Here is a 17,411-nt window from a genome sequence, read left to right as displayed (position 1 = left end):
TATCTGTTGTGTGTTACATATCTCAGACAACAAAGAATGAGTTATATCTGTTGTGTGTTATGAATCTCAGACAACGGCGAATTCCTTCTTCTGTTGTCTGAATGTGTCGACACATCCCCGCGCATGCCATGCCTGCGCAGAATTCACATAATGGAAACAAGTATTCTGTTGAGCAAACTATTGTCACACAACAGTGAAATCACCGTTGTGTGATTTTTCAATCACACAACACTCGTTTAGACCATAGTGAGGCTGGTCATCACACAACTCTAAATATCTGTCGTCTGATTAACTTATTGTAGTAGTGTTCTCTTCAAACTTTGATGCCTCAATTAGCTGATATCTCTGAAGGATTATCCGCTTGAAGAATCATAGCTATTAAATAATTGGCTAAATAGTAGCTAGTCACTCTAGATTAGTGTAGTTGCTCTAGATGGTAGTTTTTTGCCTTATAAGTTTATTGAGCTGATGCTTATTAGGTTTATGTATGAAAAAATTATGGATGTATTTGTTGGCTGTAATGACAAATTGAATAATATATGTCATTTGTATAGTTTCCAGATTACATCTTAATAGGAATGCATATGTGACATCTGAAATACCATGCAACCACTATATCAAAGCCAAAATATGTTGTTGGAGCTACTTAAGAACAATAGAATTCAGGAAAAATCTATTGTTATTTTCCCACTCAAACAACAAAAAATTGTGGCCTTACAATAAAAACAAACACAAAAATATATAAACTTTCATTTACTCAAAACAAAAACAACGACATATAATTGTATCTTAAATGAATGTACAACAACAAATAATTGTCTTGTGTTAGTAGTTTAACTAAGAGTTAACTGTTAGTTATTTTCCCACTCAAACAACAGAAAATTGTGGCCTTACAATAAAAACAAAGACAAAAATATATAAACTTTTGTTGACTCAAAACGAAAACAACAACATATAATTGTATCTTAAATGAATGTACAACAACAAATAATTGTCATGTGTCGATAGTTTAAATAACAGTTAACTGTTATTATAATACAAAACAAACGACAGAAAACTGTTATTGTAAGTCATTAAAAACAACAGATAACTGTCGTCTAAACTCATCGAACACATGTCTTGGGTTTAATCAGACAACAGATGACTTAAAAACCTTCTGTTGTCTGAAAAATCAGACAACAGAGGAAATCTGTTGTCTGATACCCCCAAGAGACGGCATCGTACTAGACAACAGAATTTTTTTAATCAGACAACAGCTCTCCTCTGTCGTCTGATTGCTTTTGTGGCATAGTGGTGATTAGGTACTTGACAAAGTATTCTTAGACGGTTATTTGTGGTTTGGCTGCTTGGTTCTATATTGAAGACACAGCGGGAATTTCACAAGGTTCATTTATGAACGAAATTACCTTTATCATTTTGAGAGTTATTGATTTAACTGCAAACTATAGTTGGTATTTGTAGGTATTCCTGAGTGGATGACTACATATATATATATATATATATTTACGTGAAATATATATGTTTTGGTGGATTTGTGGATTTATGAAAACAATATGCATGAATGATGCTTTTTATTGTTTTGGGTTGTGGCTTTTCGGAAAACAAATGGTTGTGAAATAATGATTTCTATTGTTTTGAAAAGCATTGAGATTTGTGTAACATTTTGGGTCCAGTGCGACTCCTTTAAATGTTTTATTCTAAGGGACAGTGCGGCTCGAGGATTTAATGTCACAAGTTGACTTTTGACAATATATCGTAAGGTTGAACCTTGGCCGGGTGACAGGTTACGAATCAGTTAGAGCTCTAGTCTATCTGCCAGTGTAATTCATGGGGTAACGATGCGAGGTTATATTTAACTCATGTATTTGTGTTTTTAGGGAACAAGGTGTGAGTTTCTTATTAACGGTTTTTAAGGGGACAAGGTGTGAGTTGTTTTCCTTATTAACGATTTGATAGAAATCAAGGAGTGAGTTGCTTTCTATGTTACGATTTGATAGAAATCAAGGAGTGAGTTGCTTTCTATGTTACAATTTATAGGAAATCAAGGTGTGAGTTGCTTTCCTTATTTCGTGATTTGAGTAGGAAATTAAGGTGCGAGTTGCTTTCCTTATTTCGTTATTTGAGTAGGAAATCAAGGTGTGAGTTGCTTTCCTTATTTCGTGGTTTGAATAGATTGACAGAAAACAAGGTGTGAGTTACTTTCTTTGGCTGGATTTTAAGGAATCAAGGAGTGAGTTGTTTTCCTTAGTTTTGGGTGAGTTTTGGTTTTGAGTTACTCATACTGGCTTGCAAAAGCTTACCGGGTTTGTTGTGTGGTAACCCGGTGCACCATTCAAACAGTATAGGGGTTAATCCTGCAGGTTAGGATAATTGTGGTTGAAGCTGAGGTAGCGCCTTGCAGCTTTACGGTAGGAAGCCATTTTTGTGACTTTACCATTGATAAGACTTCCGTTGTGTAGTCAGCTCTGAGGAACATTTACATTTTATTTTGTTGTTGACAATTTAATTCGTAAGCTTATGTAATATATGACTCTACGGAGCGGGTCAATATTGACATTGTGGGTTCAGGGAATCAATATATATTTAGTTTAAAGGGAAAAAGTTTCCAGGTAATTGATATGGTTGACTGAACGATCACGCATGTATAATTATAGGATTATATATCGATTTTTATTTGTGTTAAAAATCAGGGGCGTGACAGCTCCCCAGCAAAAAGCACGACAAATCACCAGTATCTATGTTGACCGGAGCCATCCGCTGTGGTCAGCAAGACATAGGAGCAGAACAGCCCTCAGGGTCGGCTAGAAGACCTTCACAATGCATGTGTGGACACACACTCCTACATCGAATCCTCTTAGGCACAAACCCCAAGGTCTCTTATACATACAAGCAGACCTTCACGATGGCAGCTAGAACCCTCGACTTCTTCTCCCTAGAAAATACGAGCTTGGCAAGGACATATGGCCCTGGGCTAACTACCACTAACCCGTCGGCAGCTTATGTCCTGATGCGAAAATACATCAAAGACCTCCGGGAGCAAGTTACCATGAGCAGGCTACAACTCTCGTTGCTCAAAACAGGCTTACCGAGCTCAAAGCAGAGAACCAGCTATTTGTGAGATCTCATAATTTCGACTTCCTATTTTTGAAAGGAAAAATAATTTCTAGCTATTTTTAGTTGAATTTCTATTATTTTTAAACTATTTCTACTTTTTAAAAATTATTTAAATTTTTAGTTTTTCAAAATTTATCTTTTGAGCCAGTAGGATTAAATTAGACGTCGTTACAAGTTCGTAAGAATTTTCGGAGGATATTTCGGACACCCGAGCTATTTTTAATGATTTTTAGAAGTTTGTATTATCCAAAAATATAATTAAAAATAGAAATTAGAGACAGTGTAATCTAGAGCGTCCATTTTAATCACCGCAAGATCTGGACCTTCAAATTTGATTACATATATGTTGAACCAGCTTCAGAAGCACCAGATTGCAAACCCCAGACCGACTTCATGCAATCTTTTCTCCATCGTCTGGCCGTCTCACGGCGTCGCTGTGGCCAAGGCTTGCTCTCGACATCGCCGTTATCCCTGTGTCTTTGGTTTTCACAGACGAGCTCTGGTGATAGAGACTCGAATCCCAAAAGCTTCTAGGGTTCACCGGCAAGTTTTTCCAATTCTGGTCGAGTCGCGGTGTCGGACCTATATCAAAATCTTCCTCTCGACTTTAGCAACCTTTCTATGGTTTTAGTTTTCCAAGATGGGTGGAGAATCGAACCTCTAAAAGTTTCTGACTTTTTCGGCGACCTTTGATTTCAACTCAGGTACCAAAGTTGGTCTACTTATCGAGCTCTACAAGATGGTATAATCAATTTCCAGTTTTGGTTAAGATTTGAGGAATTGGTATTTTGAGGTTCACCCTTAAGATTTTAGTCTCTCCCACCACTACTACAAAAAGGGCCTAAGGGGACACATAAAATCAGAACAGATGAAGGATGTGTGCCTTTAAGTGATCAATCGGCACAGAAGAAGATATGTGTGCCTTCAGTTAGAAAAGGGACAGATGAAGTGTCCCCATTTGATAAAAATACCACACACACTGTAAATATGTAATTTTATCTCCACATTCTATCTCTCCCCTTTCTTCTTGTTTGTTTCCAATTAATGTGTATTGCGACCCAAACCCTCTCCACTTCTGTTCCCAGCACCACATCTCTCTTTGACAAACCCCTATCAAAGCCATCTCTCAAAAATGAACCCTGACCAAAACCATCTCTGCCTCTATTTAGGTTATTCTATTTGTAGCTTATGAGTTAGGGGTGGGAAACTTGAAAGATCTAGGTTGGTTTGGGGAAACTGAAGGGGGTCTGGCCTGGGTTTAAGGGTTGTTCAATCTGGGTTCTTTGGTTGTGTTGTTCCATTAGTTTCTTCACCGGATTTTTCTTTTGTGTTCTTCAATTGGGTTCTTCGATTGGATTCTTCAGTTGGGTCTTCGCCGGTGGTTGTTGGTTTAATCGTACCATTGAAGCCAGCTATTGTCAAGGAGGGTAGCACTGCTCTCCCTTTATGATGAGGTATTGTGGTCAAATTCATTTTCAATTTCAAATTTCAAATGGGGAGTTCTTACTTCTTAAGCTTATATTAAGAAGTAACATAAACGAAGCTTATATTATGGAAAATAAGGTGCCTCTCTCATTCTTCTTTGCATTTCAGAATCTGATTTTGGTTCTTTGTTTGTTTTCTATAGCTTATTGTTTGTTTGGTTTAGTTGATTTCTTAGGCTTTTGTTTGGCTTAGTTATGAAAATGGACCAATACAAGTTAGCAAAGACTTTTTTTCATAATTGGTCTGATCAAAGATTCAAAGCTTCAAATTTTGATGGGTTAGGCATGGACATTGTGCCCAATTAAGCTAATTTTTTTTACCCTGTTTCATTTTGAGGGTAATTGAATCTTGCTCTATAAAGCTTCAAATTTTGATGGGGAGGCATGTACATTTTTAGCAATTAAGCATGTTTTGACTATATTTTTAACCCTACTTCAGTCTAATATTTATCAACTTTTGACTTCAAATTTTAATAATTTTGGTAGTAGTATGTGTTTTTGAAATCATTTCTGGATCGAAGTTGTCACGCTCCTGATTTTTAACACAAATAAAAATCGATATATAATCTCATAATTATACATGCGTGATCATTCAGCCATCAATACAAAATACCTTGAAATTTTCGTCCTTTTATACCAAAATGGAAAGTTTGTCCGAAGCCCATAACTTCTTCATACGAACTTTGATCCTCTCGTTCCGCATGTCTACGAACTCGTATCGACGCGCTCTACAACTTTCGTGAAGGAAGTTTTCAGAGAATCCCAATGAATAAAAAGTCAACCCTTACGCCCCCCCTCCTAAATGACGTTTCCTGAATAATTATTCACCCGAAACACTTCCGCTCCATCCACGAGTCACGAAATTGTCCAATAACCACATATTAAATTCCGGAACATCCTCAGAAAATAATTACGAGTTTCCGGGGTGTCACATTCCACCCCCCTTAAAGAAATTTCGTCCCGAAATTTACACTTACTACTCCCACAAGTACATATAAATTATCCCCACATCAAATTCTCATTCCTCAACAACCTGTTCTCATCTCACTGTACAACACACCTAGCTCAATAATTGATACAGGTACCCTACCTAGTACCCCAACACTAGGAATCTTTACCACACCACTTGGCGGTAACCCAATTATTTCATGGATCTCATCCACGTACACTACCCCAACAAAGACTCTGTGATCGCAGCACTACACACAGATCACACAAGAGTCCAGAATCCTGTTATCACAATAGTATCTGCATCATGTTCTCGATAATGCAACCCTTGCATTACAAGAATTGAGAATGAAACCTTCACTTCAACTCAAATCAATAATAGCCCAAGCATCACAACTCAATGAGTGTCTACCCATCTTGAGACACAACATCAAGCTAAGGTCTGGCCCCGCTGACCCACACACAAATCATCACCTGTCATTGTAATCACAATCAAAGTGGTATAGACCCTCTACTACCACAACAATGAAGGATGCATCACACCACAAGCCACACTCAAAGTTTAACTCTAGACAACAGGGAAAACCCAACACACGGAAAGAAGTACACAACTATCACACAACATTCTAGCACACAAGCAGAATTACATAAGGTACCTTCTTACCCTCACACATAGCACAATCGTCAAACTAATCATCACTCAGATTCGCCGGTCGTCACACAAATCATGGCGGACAGACTAGTACTCTAACTTATCGTAACCACTCACCCGACCAAAGGAGAGGTTCCTGATAACATGCCTTTGTCACCATCTGTGACCAAATCTCGATCACCATCTGTGATCCGTCACCCTCTGTGACTCAATATCGATCACTATCTGTGATCCGTCACCATCTGTGACTCACAGTATCTCAACACATGAAATTCTACAATCACAACTCAATACACAATTTCACCATCCTCGAGCAATAATGAACTCATTTTCAAATATTGCTCACATCTCAACAAAATTGAAACACCTCACTGGTGCCACCTGCCCCACAGGTGCAACCCTAACAGGTGCAGCTACATCTCCAGCTGACGCCTGTTGATGAGTCATGCGCCTCTTCCAGAACTCATCCTCATAATCCCTCACACTCTTAGTCCCTTGGGCTAACGAGATGAACTGCTCTCAGCCTCAAATTTCCTTAGCCAACGTCGACAAATGAGTGGTATCCACAACATTCACGACCTCCACAACAAGTGGAACAAGCAGCTCAACATTCGATGTCTCGACATCATCCTCAAAAATCTCCTCAATAGGAGGAATCCTACCCCTGCCTCTGGGTCTACCCTGGCCCCTAGCTCGGCCTCCTTATGAATCCATCACCCAAGGAGCATAGCACCCTTGATTAATACTTGCAAAATCTTCAAACACAAGTATAAGTCAAACAACATGACTTCAACAATCCAACAACTAAGCTCATGGAAGGATACAGTTTTCCCCGAAAACAATCCTTATCACCTCACCAGAGTTCAATCCAGAGATTTCCATTCCTCAAAGGACTACAACTCAAGGAACTTACACCTAAGTTCACAACTTCACTAACAGAGCAAACCAATGCTCTGACAATTCCACACTCTAACTCACAACTCGCACTTCTACATACCCAATGATTATATCAATACTGAAGAGCATCAGATGGGGATCCACTGCAGACGGGTCATCACTCGAGTAGTACTGATTATCACCAAATATGTACCTTACGCTCTGATACCAAACTGTCACGCCCCTGATTTTTAACACAAATAAAAATCGATATATAATCCCATAATTATACATGCTTGATCGTTCAGCCATCAATACAAAATACTTGGAAATTTTCGTCCTTTTATACCAAAATGGAAAGTTTTTCCGAAGCCCATAACTTCTTCATACGAGCTCCGATTCTCTTGTTCCGCATGTCCACGAACTCGTATCGACACGCTCTACAACTTTCGTGAATGAAGTTTTCAGAGAATACCAACGAATAAAAAGTCAACCCTTACGCCCCCCCCCCCCCCCCCTTAAATGACATTTCTTAAATAATTATTCGCCTGAAACACTTCCGCTACATCCACGTGTCACGAAATTGTCCAATAACCACTAAATAAATTCCGGAACATCCTCGGAAAATAATTACGAATTTCCGAGGCATCACAGAAGTAATAAATTATAAGAATGAAAGAGTCTCTTTGTTTCTGTTTACAAATGATGGTTTTTGATTGTTGTACAGAGCAATCTAGAGTCAGAATTCTTCATAGAATATGGAAAGGCAAGAAGGTACAAAGTTCAGGAGGGCATTGCGAAAGGAAGTTATGGTGTTGAGGGTTCTGCGGTTGACACCCACATAGGACAAAAATTTGCGATCAAGAAGATTAATGATGTTTTTGAGCATGTCTCAGATGCTACAAGGATCCTGAGAGAAATCAGCTTCTTCATTTGCTTTGTCATCCTAATATTGTTGAAATAAAGTACATTATGCTTCCTCCTTCACAACCAAAATTCGGAGATATCTATGTTGTGTTTGAGTTGATGGAATCATACCTTCAGCATGTTATCAAGGCAAATGATGATCTTACCCCTGAGCATTATCAGTTTTTCCTATACCAGCTTCTAAGTGTTTTAAAGTATATTCATACAGGTTGGTATTTTGGACTAATTATAATAGTGTCTGCAGTTTCAGTGATTTAATTCATTTTGCTCTGCATTATTTCTTGCAGCAAATGTATTTCATCAAGATTTAAAGCCAAAAAAAATATCCTTGCTAATGCTGACTGCAAATTAAAGATATGAGACGTTGGGCTTGCTCGAGTATCTTTCAATGATGTCCCATCTGCTATTTTTTGGACTGTAAGTTGCCACCAAACAAATCTGAGAATGACTATTGTCAGAAGTTTTTCTGTTTCAGTGGTAGAAATGACAATGGCTGCAGACTAAGCTTTTTTGTATCTGTGAAGGATTATGTTGCAACTCGATGGTACAGAGCCCCTGAACTTTGTGGCTGATTTTTCTCAAAAGTAAGCTTCATTTCACTTTTGAGAACTCTGATATAGATATGATCTATAAATTTTTTTATTTTTATTTTTTTGAGGTTTCACATGTTACTAATAAGATGGATAATGGGAACATACATAAAAATTGAAGCTTCTTTATTAATCTGTGATCTTGAAAAGCCACATACTCTTGTACTGCTAGTTTAGTTCAACTCTATGATTTATGCTAGACTTGTTCAGAAGTTGCACAGCTTGTACACTTGTGTCTGGTAAAGACAAGTTATATTGATAATCAAACATTCATGTATAAATTAGCTTCATTCAGGATGCAGCCATGATTCCAAACATGCCTTGACTGAATTGTGTAGTAGTATGGTCAGGTTAATAGTAGTAGTATGTGCTTCATCTTATTAAGTGCTGCTTTGATCATATGATTTGCATACTTGTGCAATCTGCTGGTCTACTGCAATCTCTATTTAGGAAATATGTGTATAAAGGAAGTTGATTTCATATTGGAGCGGGTCAGATTGTTGGAGCAAGTGCTGCTGACGTACTTAGCTTTTTCATGTATTAATGATCCATTGAATTGAAGTTTCGTAGTTGGATATGGTAACTTATTCTAATAGTAACTTATTCTATTGTAACATTGAAATACTTGTTCATTAATGGGATTGCGATTAGTGTTTTGATTCTTTGATATGGTTTTTAATGCATACTCGAGTACTTTTGTACTATTGCAATTGCCCAGGATTGATTTGAATCTATTATGGTTAGGGAACCAAAAAAAAAAAAGGGGGTCATTGGCACAGATGTAAGTGTCCCCAAGAGTGAGTATATTTTTACTGTATTTGTACCAGTGTAGTACAATACTTGATACAGAATCTAGATTTGTAGTGTAAAGAGACCCATGGGGCTTACTCTTCTATTTGGGGACAGATAACTTATGTGTTCCATTTAGCAATAGGAACACTAGCAATAGGCACAAATACCATATTTGTCTCTATAACTCAATGGGGACACATATTTGTCCCTATAGGTATCAATAGGCACAGATGTCATCTATCCCCTTAGGGCATATTTGTAGTAGTGCTCTAAGGCTGTAGTAACTTGTTACAATACTTAAAAACATGAAACCTTATGAGTTTTCTACCGTTGATTTACTTTCGTCATAAATTAAGAAGTTTATTTCTCCCTCTAATAAATTTGAAGTCACATTATCAAGAAGATGTTGATTTGTGAAAAGTTAAAATTTTGCCAAAACATAGTTATCGATCTAAGCATGCTTATGAATTAGGTGTCACTTTGTTTGAGTTTCTATCGGAGGGACTTGGCCTGAAACCCGACCATCTTATAGGCTTGCATTGTGTAAAGGGACAATTTATTGTTGGTAATTACTATCCACCATGCCCTGAGCCTGAATTTACTCTTGGTGTTGGCAAACACACAGATAATACTTTTTTCACCATGCTACTTGAAGACAACGTCAACGCGCTCCAGGTTTTGTATCAAAACCAGTGGATTGATGTCCCTTCCTATGCCCGGAGTTCTTGTGGTGAATATAGGAGATTTATTGCAAGCAAGCATGCATTGTTTATATATACTCATTGTTGGGTAAAATTCAATTTAGTCTCTGAAGTATGACTTCGTCCTGGTTTCAGTCCCTGCCTTTCTAATTTAATTCCAAAAGTCCCTGAACTCAAAATATTCAATCCAACGGGTCCTTTCCCTCCATTTCATGCGGTTGCTTGCTGACATGTCAGATTTCTACTTGCCAGCTCAACGCCACGTAACACGCCAATTTTGTAAAGTGACCAATTTGCCCTTGGCCTCTATTACAGTAGTTTGAGAAGTAGCATGAACCCGTAATTCCCTTCAAACCCTAAAATTTGAAAACCTCGACTCTCTCCCAAACCCGTAACCCCCAAACCTGCAATCCCCAAATCCAAAATTTTGATTCCAATCCCGTTCAAATTCGAAACCGGTAAAATGAAGGTGAAATCCGGCTAGAATAGTGAAGGAAACTGATCTGAGTTGGAACCCAATAAATAGAGGTGGCGACATGGTGGTGAAGGACGTGGATGTTTGGGTTCCTCGAGATGAAGGAAGCGAGAATGATGAGCTCCCTAATTATGGTGAGTTTTGATTACGTCCAATCTGCTGCGATTTGTATGTATAGATTGATGGTCTTCATTTCTAGGGTTTTGAAAAAAAATATATATATTTGGTGGTTTTAAATTTGCAGGGTTTGTGGATGACTATGCAACTGTTTTTGGTCTAAATATTCATTTTTGAATGATTGGTGTTGGATTTAAAGGGTTTTGCTATGGTTTGCTGGGGTCGATTTGTAGGGTTTTCAAACAGTTAGTGGCTTTTTAGCTTTTTGTGTTTTTGAGTTTGGGGATGTATGTTTATAGCTGAGATTGAGGGTTGATGTGATGTGTAAAGTGTGAAAATGAGTGTTTGATATAGTTTGTGAAGCTGCTGGATTGTTGAAACCGTGTGCATATGCTTTTAATATAGGCCAAGTTAATTGTTGTTGAACTAATTTTGCCTTTTAATATTAGGTCCTAGTAATGTTGTGTGTGGTCCTAGCAAAGATTGAATTGTTTAGTCTCCCATGTGAATGGTTTAGCTGTGTGTGGTGTTGTTATCTGCTTGTTGAGTTTTATATTTGTCCCCTTTCTATTTTGTGTTGTACCTCTTTTAAGAGGCAAAGATAGTGCTTGTGAGTCTTTATTAGCTGTTCGGTTAAGTAACTAATGCTTTTCATTGACCTATGCAGCTCATCTAGACTATTTTACAGTGAAGATATTCCATGGAGGGCGCATAATGTTAAAACCTATCAAAGGCACTTGCCACCAAAGGAAAACAAGAAGAGGAAGGTCAGCAATAATGAAGGTCAAGGTTCTGATCATGTATTTTTGATTTTAGGATGCTTTGAACTGATTTGATATGACAAAAAAAGGTCAATTTATAACACAATGAAACTGTTATTGCTTGTTGCAGGTCAAGAGAGGGAAAGATCATATGTCTGCCAATGAATTGAGGAAGAAACCAAGGGAGAGAGCAGAGTATCAAAAGGTAAGATTGTCTTGAGTTATAATGTTTAGCTACTATTTGTTTGACCAGTTGCTGACTTGATTTAATAGTTATTTGTGTAGAGAAAGTTTGCTGCTGCCAGCAAACTGCCAAAGCTGCAAAGCTGGTAGCAAATAGGTCTGCCCCATCCACATCAAGGCCTGCACAATCTACAACCAGACCTACAAGCTCCAGGCCAGCTCAAACTACATCTGCCCCAACCAGACCTACGAGTTCAAGGCTTGCACAACCTTTAATAGCATCAAGCAAGCAGGCTACAACTTCAACAAGGACACCTCAGAGGATCAGAGAAAGGTCAGTTACAAGAGATGGACTGTGTACTGTGTCACTTAGTTGCTAGCTCTAATCTTTTGTTAAGATGATTAGAGCTAAATGTCAAACAGATCTGAACAATTTATGAGGGATGTAATGCTCTAATTTTAGTTTTTGTTACGTTAGAGCTTTTTCGTTAGGTTGCTGCAAATACTATATATGCCTATTATGAATGAAAGTGTTCTTATTTTCATTTTTATGAGTGAATGCTTTTGTTGATGAATTCTGGTGGTTGATGAATTGAGGAGCAAGATGAAATGTTTTATTATTGTCGATGAATATTTGAGGATTTGTGGTGAGGTATTTAACCATTTTGGAGGGAATTTTGTAACAAACTGAAGTAGGGACAAATTCGTCAGTTTACAAAATTGGCGTCTTACGTGTTGCTGAGCTGGCAAGTCAAAAACTAACATGTCAGCAAGCAACTGGATGAAATGGAGGGAATGGATGAGTTAGACTGAAAATTTTGCGGTCAGGGACTTTTGGGATTAAATTAGAAAGATAGAGACTGAAATGAGAACGAAGTCATACTTCAGGGACTAAACAGTAGTTAGCTCTTCATTGTTTATCGTATTGCCTTTTCAATTGCGAAGAGCTGTTCTACAATTTCTAATAACAATGGCTGTACGTGTTGGTGCAGCTAATCTCAAACAATAGATACAAAAGCGGCATGCATAGAGTCCTTACCAAGAAGGAAGGTCCAAGAGTTTCTGTACGTGGGATGTTTTTTCAAGCATATTCCACTAGAAAATTCTGCAGGGAGACCCTCGATCTGAGCCGATCAAGGAGTTGACTTCAGCAGAAAATCCCCCAATTTACCGTGGAACAACTTTGGCAGATTACATAAAGGGCCACTACATAAAAGGGTTGATCAATGGCGTGTGTGGACTAGAATATTTGAAGCTGTGAGGTCAACTTGGAAACTGTGAAGTCATCGAAATGATCATGGCCTATTACTACTCCAGTAATTAATTTATGTAATATTGTAATAAGGGATCAATGTCGTGTTCATCATTGATCCTCTGATTTCACTACATGGAAATAATCTCAGACTACAGAATATATAGTGATTGAGCTTTTCTATTTTATGCTCAAGGATCAGTTCTGTGTTGTTGTTTTGCTAAGGATACCGGAAGAGTAACTTTGGTGTATACATTGCAGCTGCTTTTGATTTTATTAGTTGCCATGACGTTTCCATGTTAGCATTATTACTCGAAATTTCTCTAGTTCATAGCTTCAGTTCACCTAGTTGCTACGTACTGCTCTTTTTCCTTCTTGTTGGGTTCTTCCGGATCGTTATGAGACAAAAGCTTTTCAACGTACTCGAAGAAGAATTGTTGCTGCTGGTTTTTTTGGCTGGTGTCCTTAGTACTTGGGCAACCCAAATGAACATGACACTTGAAATTTCACCTGGCTCTCAAATCTTATATGAATGTGGCTGCTACACAACACCACCCAAGTTTATTAATTATTTGAAGCCATGTTCACAACTACCTTTCTAAACTTGATGCAGATTTGGGACGGTTATTGCTTTGCCCACCTAGCTAGTTAAATAAGGCTAATCTCTGTTCTTAGCTATGGAGCTAGCCATCAAAGACCATGAACCATGCTTTCAGTCATTGGCAAGACCCAAGATAATAAAATGAACTTTTAATTTTACAATAAAACCCAATTTTGAAATTATAATGAAAAATAAATAAATTACGTACAAGCCAAGTTCCTTTGATAAAGAGAGTAACTAAAGAAGCTACTTAATTTTCTGAGGTCAATTTTTTTCTTTTCAGCTTACACTACCAGATCGAAAGGGAAAAGCAATAATTGAAATCCCATTTCAAGTAGGTTCACTTCACTCATCTAAAATTAGTTCCTCTCACCAATAAAGGCCATGAACACCCTCTTTGCGCCCATGAATTTGTTCACCTTGAAATATCAGAGATTGGGGAGTAGCCAAACTGCTCCATTTCCCAGCTTAACTTTGAAGCAACTCTTTCATGGCGGGGGACATATTCCTAAATAGAAAAATTATCCAAGACCAAATTTTTCTATCAGTCCCTAATCCAAACTTATTTAGCTTCTAACACTCCAAACTGAGTGTTAATTACATGATTATGATACACTCATTGGAGCGTCTGAGTCGAAAAACGAGTGTCAGTAGCATGAAAAAACATACGGAAGTTCAAATAATATGGAAGAAATTTTCTAGTTACCTCCATTTTCTTCACTAACTCCTTGGCAGTAGGAGCAGAAACAATTATGTGACGCGCTTTTGGACTAATGAAACCTTCTTCCACAGCAGTGTCGATGAAGGACAATAAGGAGTTGTAGTACCCATCCACATTCAACAATCCCACCTGTAAAATAAGGAATCACATTATTTATCCAACGATGCCATAGTTCATTAATTACTTTATTAAACTTGAAATAAGGGGTGTTGAACATATAAACAGGCATTACTGGTTTATCATGGATGCCCAGCTGAGCCCAAGTTATTACTTCAAGAAGCTCTTCAAGTGTCCCATATCCACCTTCATACAATAAGGAAATAAAAATTGTAATTTTCACTGTTCATTGATAGAATAGAAAAAACACAACAGAAAGAAGGATCACAAGTTGTTTAAAACTTAGAAGGGTAGGCCGTCTTATGTCCATCTCAACTGCAGGTGTTCACCAGACACCAGTGGCTTATATATTAGGGACCATTTGGTAAAGAGTTGATTATATTTCTTTGTTTTTCTTGTGTTAGCTAGGGGAGGGATAGACGTGGAACAGTGAGATTGAAACTACTGGGTAACGAACTACCAGTGACCATAGAAACAAACCTAATCTTCACTGAATGAAGGGTTTGGATTGTAATTTTCCAACTCCAGATATCATTTTCTTATCCATAAATAATCCTCTATCAAATTTACTGATGGTAAAGCTCTGTAGAATTTTTTCTTTGCTGATAGTAAAGATTTATTTGTAAAGATATGATATATTTCCCCACCTATCATCTCTAAATCCTATGTATATTGATATATAGATCTTATTCAGAGCGAGGACTCGCTTTAAAATTAAAGTACGAAGTTAGAGTTTAGAGTCACTTTTCGGTCTCATATCCACATCTCGACCGTTCAGTTTTTAGGTACTGATATATAGATCATTTCTGCAAAATTTCAGCCGAAATGATGATCTTTAAGGTATATAGTTCGCTTAAACCAATGGACGATTTGAACCTGTCCAACCTGAACCGTACTAGCTTTAAGGTATTAATGCCTTAACGACCATCAATTTGGCTGAAATTTTGCAGGGATGATCTATACATTAGTATCTAAAAACTGAACGGTCGAGATGTGGATATGCGACAGAAAAGTGACCCTAAACTCTAACCTCATACTTTAATTTCAAAGCGAGGCCTCGCTGTAGATAGAATATAATATTTATATATATATATATATATAATTCTTAAGAAATTTATTATATGATAGGTGGGAAAAGACTCTAGTGAGGACTTTAAAATGAATACTCAATGAAGACTTTCAAATCAACGGTTGAATGGGGTCCCAATTTTAGTTGAAATATTAGTTTCACAACTCACATGTCATCCAACAGTTGATTTAAAGTTCTCATGAAATCTTCATTTTAATATCTTAATTAGAATCTCACTGTATTAATTATTAATTAGTATATAGGTATATACATAGGGTTTACACCAACCAGGTAAGGCAATGAAGGCATCAGAGTGCTTAGACATTTCTGCTTTCCTTGAGTGCATGTCAGCTACTGCTTTCACTTCTCCCACTGTTTCTCCAGTAATCTGAAAACTCACCGGATAAAATTGGTCCAAAATCAGAACAACACAAAAACAAGCACAAAAAGACAGCAAATTTGAAGAGAGAGAGAGAGAGAGAGAGAGTTTTCATAGTGCCTGAGAAGCAATCATGAGTAATACAGGATGGTGGGTTCAGTCCAATTCCACCAGGCAAAAAGAAAGAGAAGGGAAATATAAAAAACTTTGATAAAGCAAGTAGAGAAGGACAAAAAATGTTGAAGTCCCAAGATTAGCCAGGCGGATTTGAGGATGAATTTTTCAAACAAGTTCCACATGTGAAAGCTCAAAATTTGGAGGGCCTAGATTCTTCAAAGAGACATGTGAGAAGACAAACCCGGAATTTTCAAGATAACAAAGGTGAGGTGGAAATTCACCATTCATGAAAATCAGAAACAAAGAAAAACAAGATAATGCTCTCTGTTCAGTCACTATCATCATCTTCTGTTACGAAAGTTTATAATTACAGAAGAACATACATACCTCTCTAGGCATGAGGGTCTTGGGGATAACTCTACAAAGACAGTAACATGACAAAAATCAGTTTTGAGTGAAAATTACTAAAGCCTATGGTATCATTGAAATTATAAACCAGAAGTATGAGCAAAGAGGAAGTGATCAAGATGCTCATACCCAATGACATGTCTTCCACCATCATAAACAGCTTGGGAAATCAAACCCATCAAGCCAATACTCCCTCCTCCATAAACCAAATCAATATCCTTTGAAACCTATAAAAATAAACAACAATCAGATAGAATGGTATTCAGTAAAGGAAAATATTTCAAGGAAAAATCAAATTGTATTCCCATAATTTAGCAAGTGCCCACTTTTGGGTAGTCTATGAAAGTGGGAAGGAAATGAATGGTTTCATATTGTTGATTCCAAACTTCTTATATATGTACACAAACTCAAAGTAATAGAAACAGAGAGAACTCCTATACTGGAAACAGAGCAGGATATATGAAGCAGAGGCTTGAAGTTGAACATGGTCGACAAGATAACATAGTTGTCAAAGCAGTTCAATTTTAAATATAACCTAAAACCCATTTCCCAAGTCCTAATTGAATCCAACTTTTAAACGGGTTTAAACTTGTATAGCTAGTTCAGGGAAAAAACCAAGTTGAAAGCTGAAAGAATAAGTAAGCAAATCATGAATATAAGTAAAGAACTTACCAATTCTTCCCCAAGCTCGATAGCTGCATCCTGGTAACTGCTCTTCTTTCCCGGACTACTCCCACAGAAGACACAAATCCTCTTGAATCTGGATTGCATCATTTGCATCTCCATCTCTTTAACTTGCTGGCAGGGAAGAGAAGTGACTAGGAAATGTCTGATATGACTGACTGGCTAGCTATCTCAGTGTGGTTTGGTTGTGTATGGGGATATGTATGCATATTTATAAGGGTTCGAGCATAGGCGTATATTAGCACGCGCAGTTTCCATACTCGATTGTCCATACCTTTACGGACCAGAGAAGATTATTTCATCACCCGGTTGTATGCAACTCTATCGTACCCTCCAATCAGAATAAGACTTGTCTTAGTCAAGAGTTCTTTTTCTTTTATTTTTTTAGGGTGCCTTATTTAATTTGAATATGACTGAATACAAGTCACTTCTATTATTTTTGA

At 37.5% G+C, this 17,411-nt stretch overlaps 1 protein-coding gene and 1 long non-coding RNA gene across 3 annotated transcripts; one reads left to right on the top strand and one right to left on the bottom strand.

Moving 5' to 3' along the window:
• The first annotated feature begins 11,341 nt into the window (after positions 1-11,341).
• LOC121049039 lies at positions 11,342-11,967 on the top strand. 2 transcript variants are annotated; one of them, XR_005799198.1, is made up of 3 exons: positions 11,342-11,459; positions 11,568-11,642; positions 11,723-11,967. It is a non-coding gene; the product is annotated as an uncharacterized LOC121049039 (long non-coding RNA). The 2 variants fall into 2 exon arrangements; XR_005799197.1 differs by having other exon boundaries at positions 11,711-11,967.
• A 1,653-nt stretch (positions 11,968-13,620) lies between these two features.
• On the bottom strand, positions 13,621-17,203 carry LOC112166008 (cytokinin riboside 5'-monophosphate phosphoribohydrolase LOG1). Its single transcript, XM_024302757.2, has 7 exons — positions 16,957-17,203; positions 16,414-16,511; positions 16,264-16,294; positions 15,669-15,768; positions 14,427-14,497; positions 14,180-14,323; positions 13,621-13,981 (listed from the first exon to the last, which is right to left on the bottom strand). The coding sequence occupies exons 1-7, from the start codon at positions 17,068-17,070 to the stop codon at positions 13,889-13,891; spliced, it is 651 nt and encodes a 216-aa protein (XP_024158525.1). The 5' UTR covers positions 17,071-17,203; the 3' UTR covers positions 13,621-13,888.
• Positions 17,204-17,411: the final 208 nt, after the last annotated feature.

Source organism: Rosa chinensis, chromosome 5 (assembly GCF_002994745.2).
Source record: "Rosa chinensis cultivar Old Blush chromosome 5, RchiOBHm-V2, whole genome shotgun sequence".
Taxonomy (NCBI): Eukaryota; Viridiplantae; Streptophyta; class Magnoliopsida; order Rosales; family Rosaceae; genus Rosa; species Rosa chinensis.
This window is presented reverse-complemented; position numbering and strand designations above follow the sequence as displayed.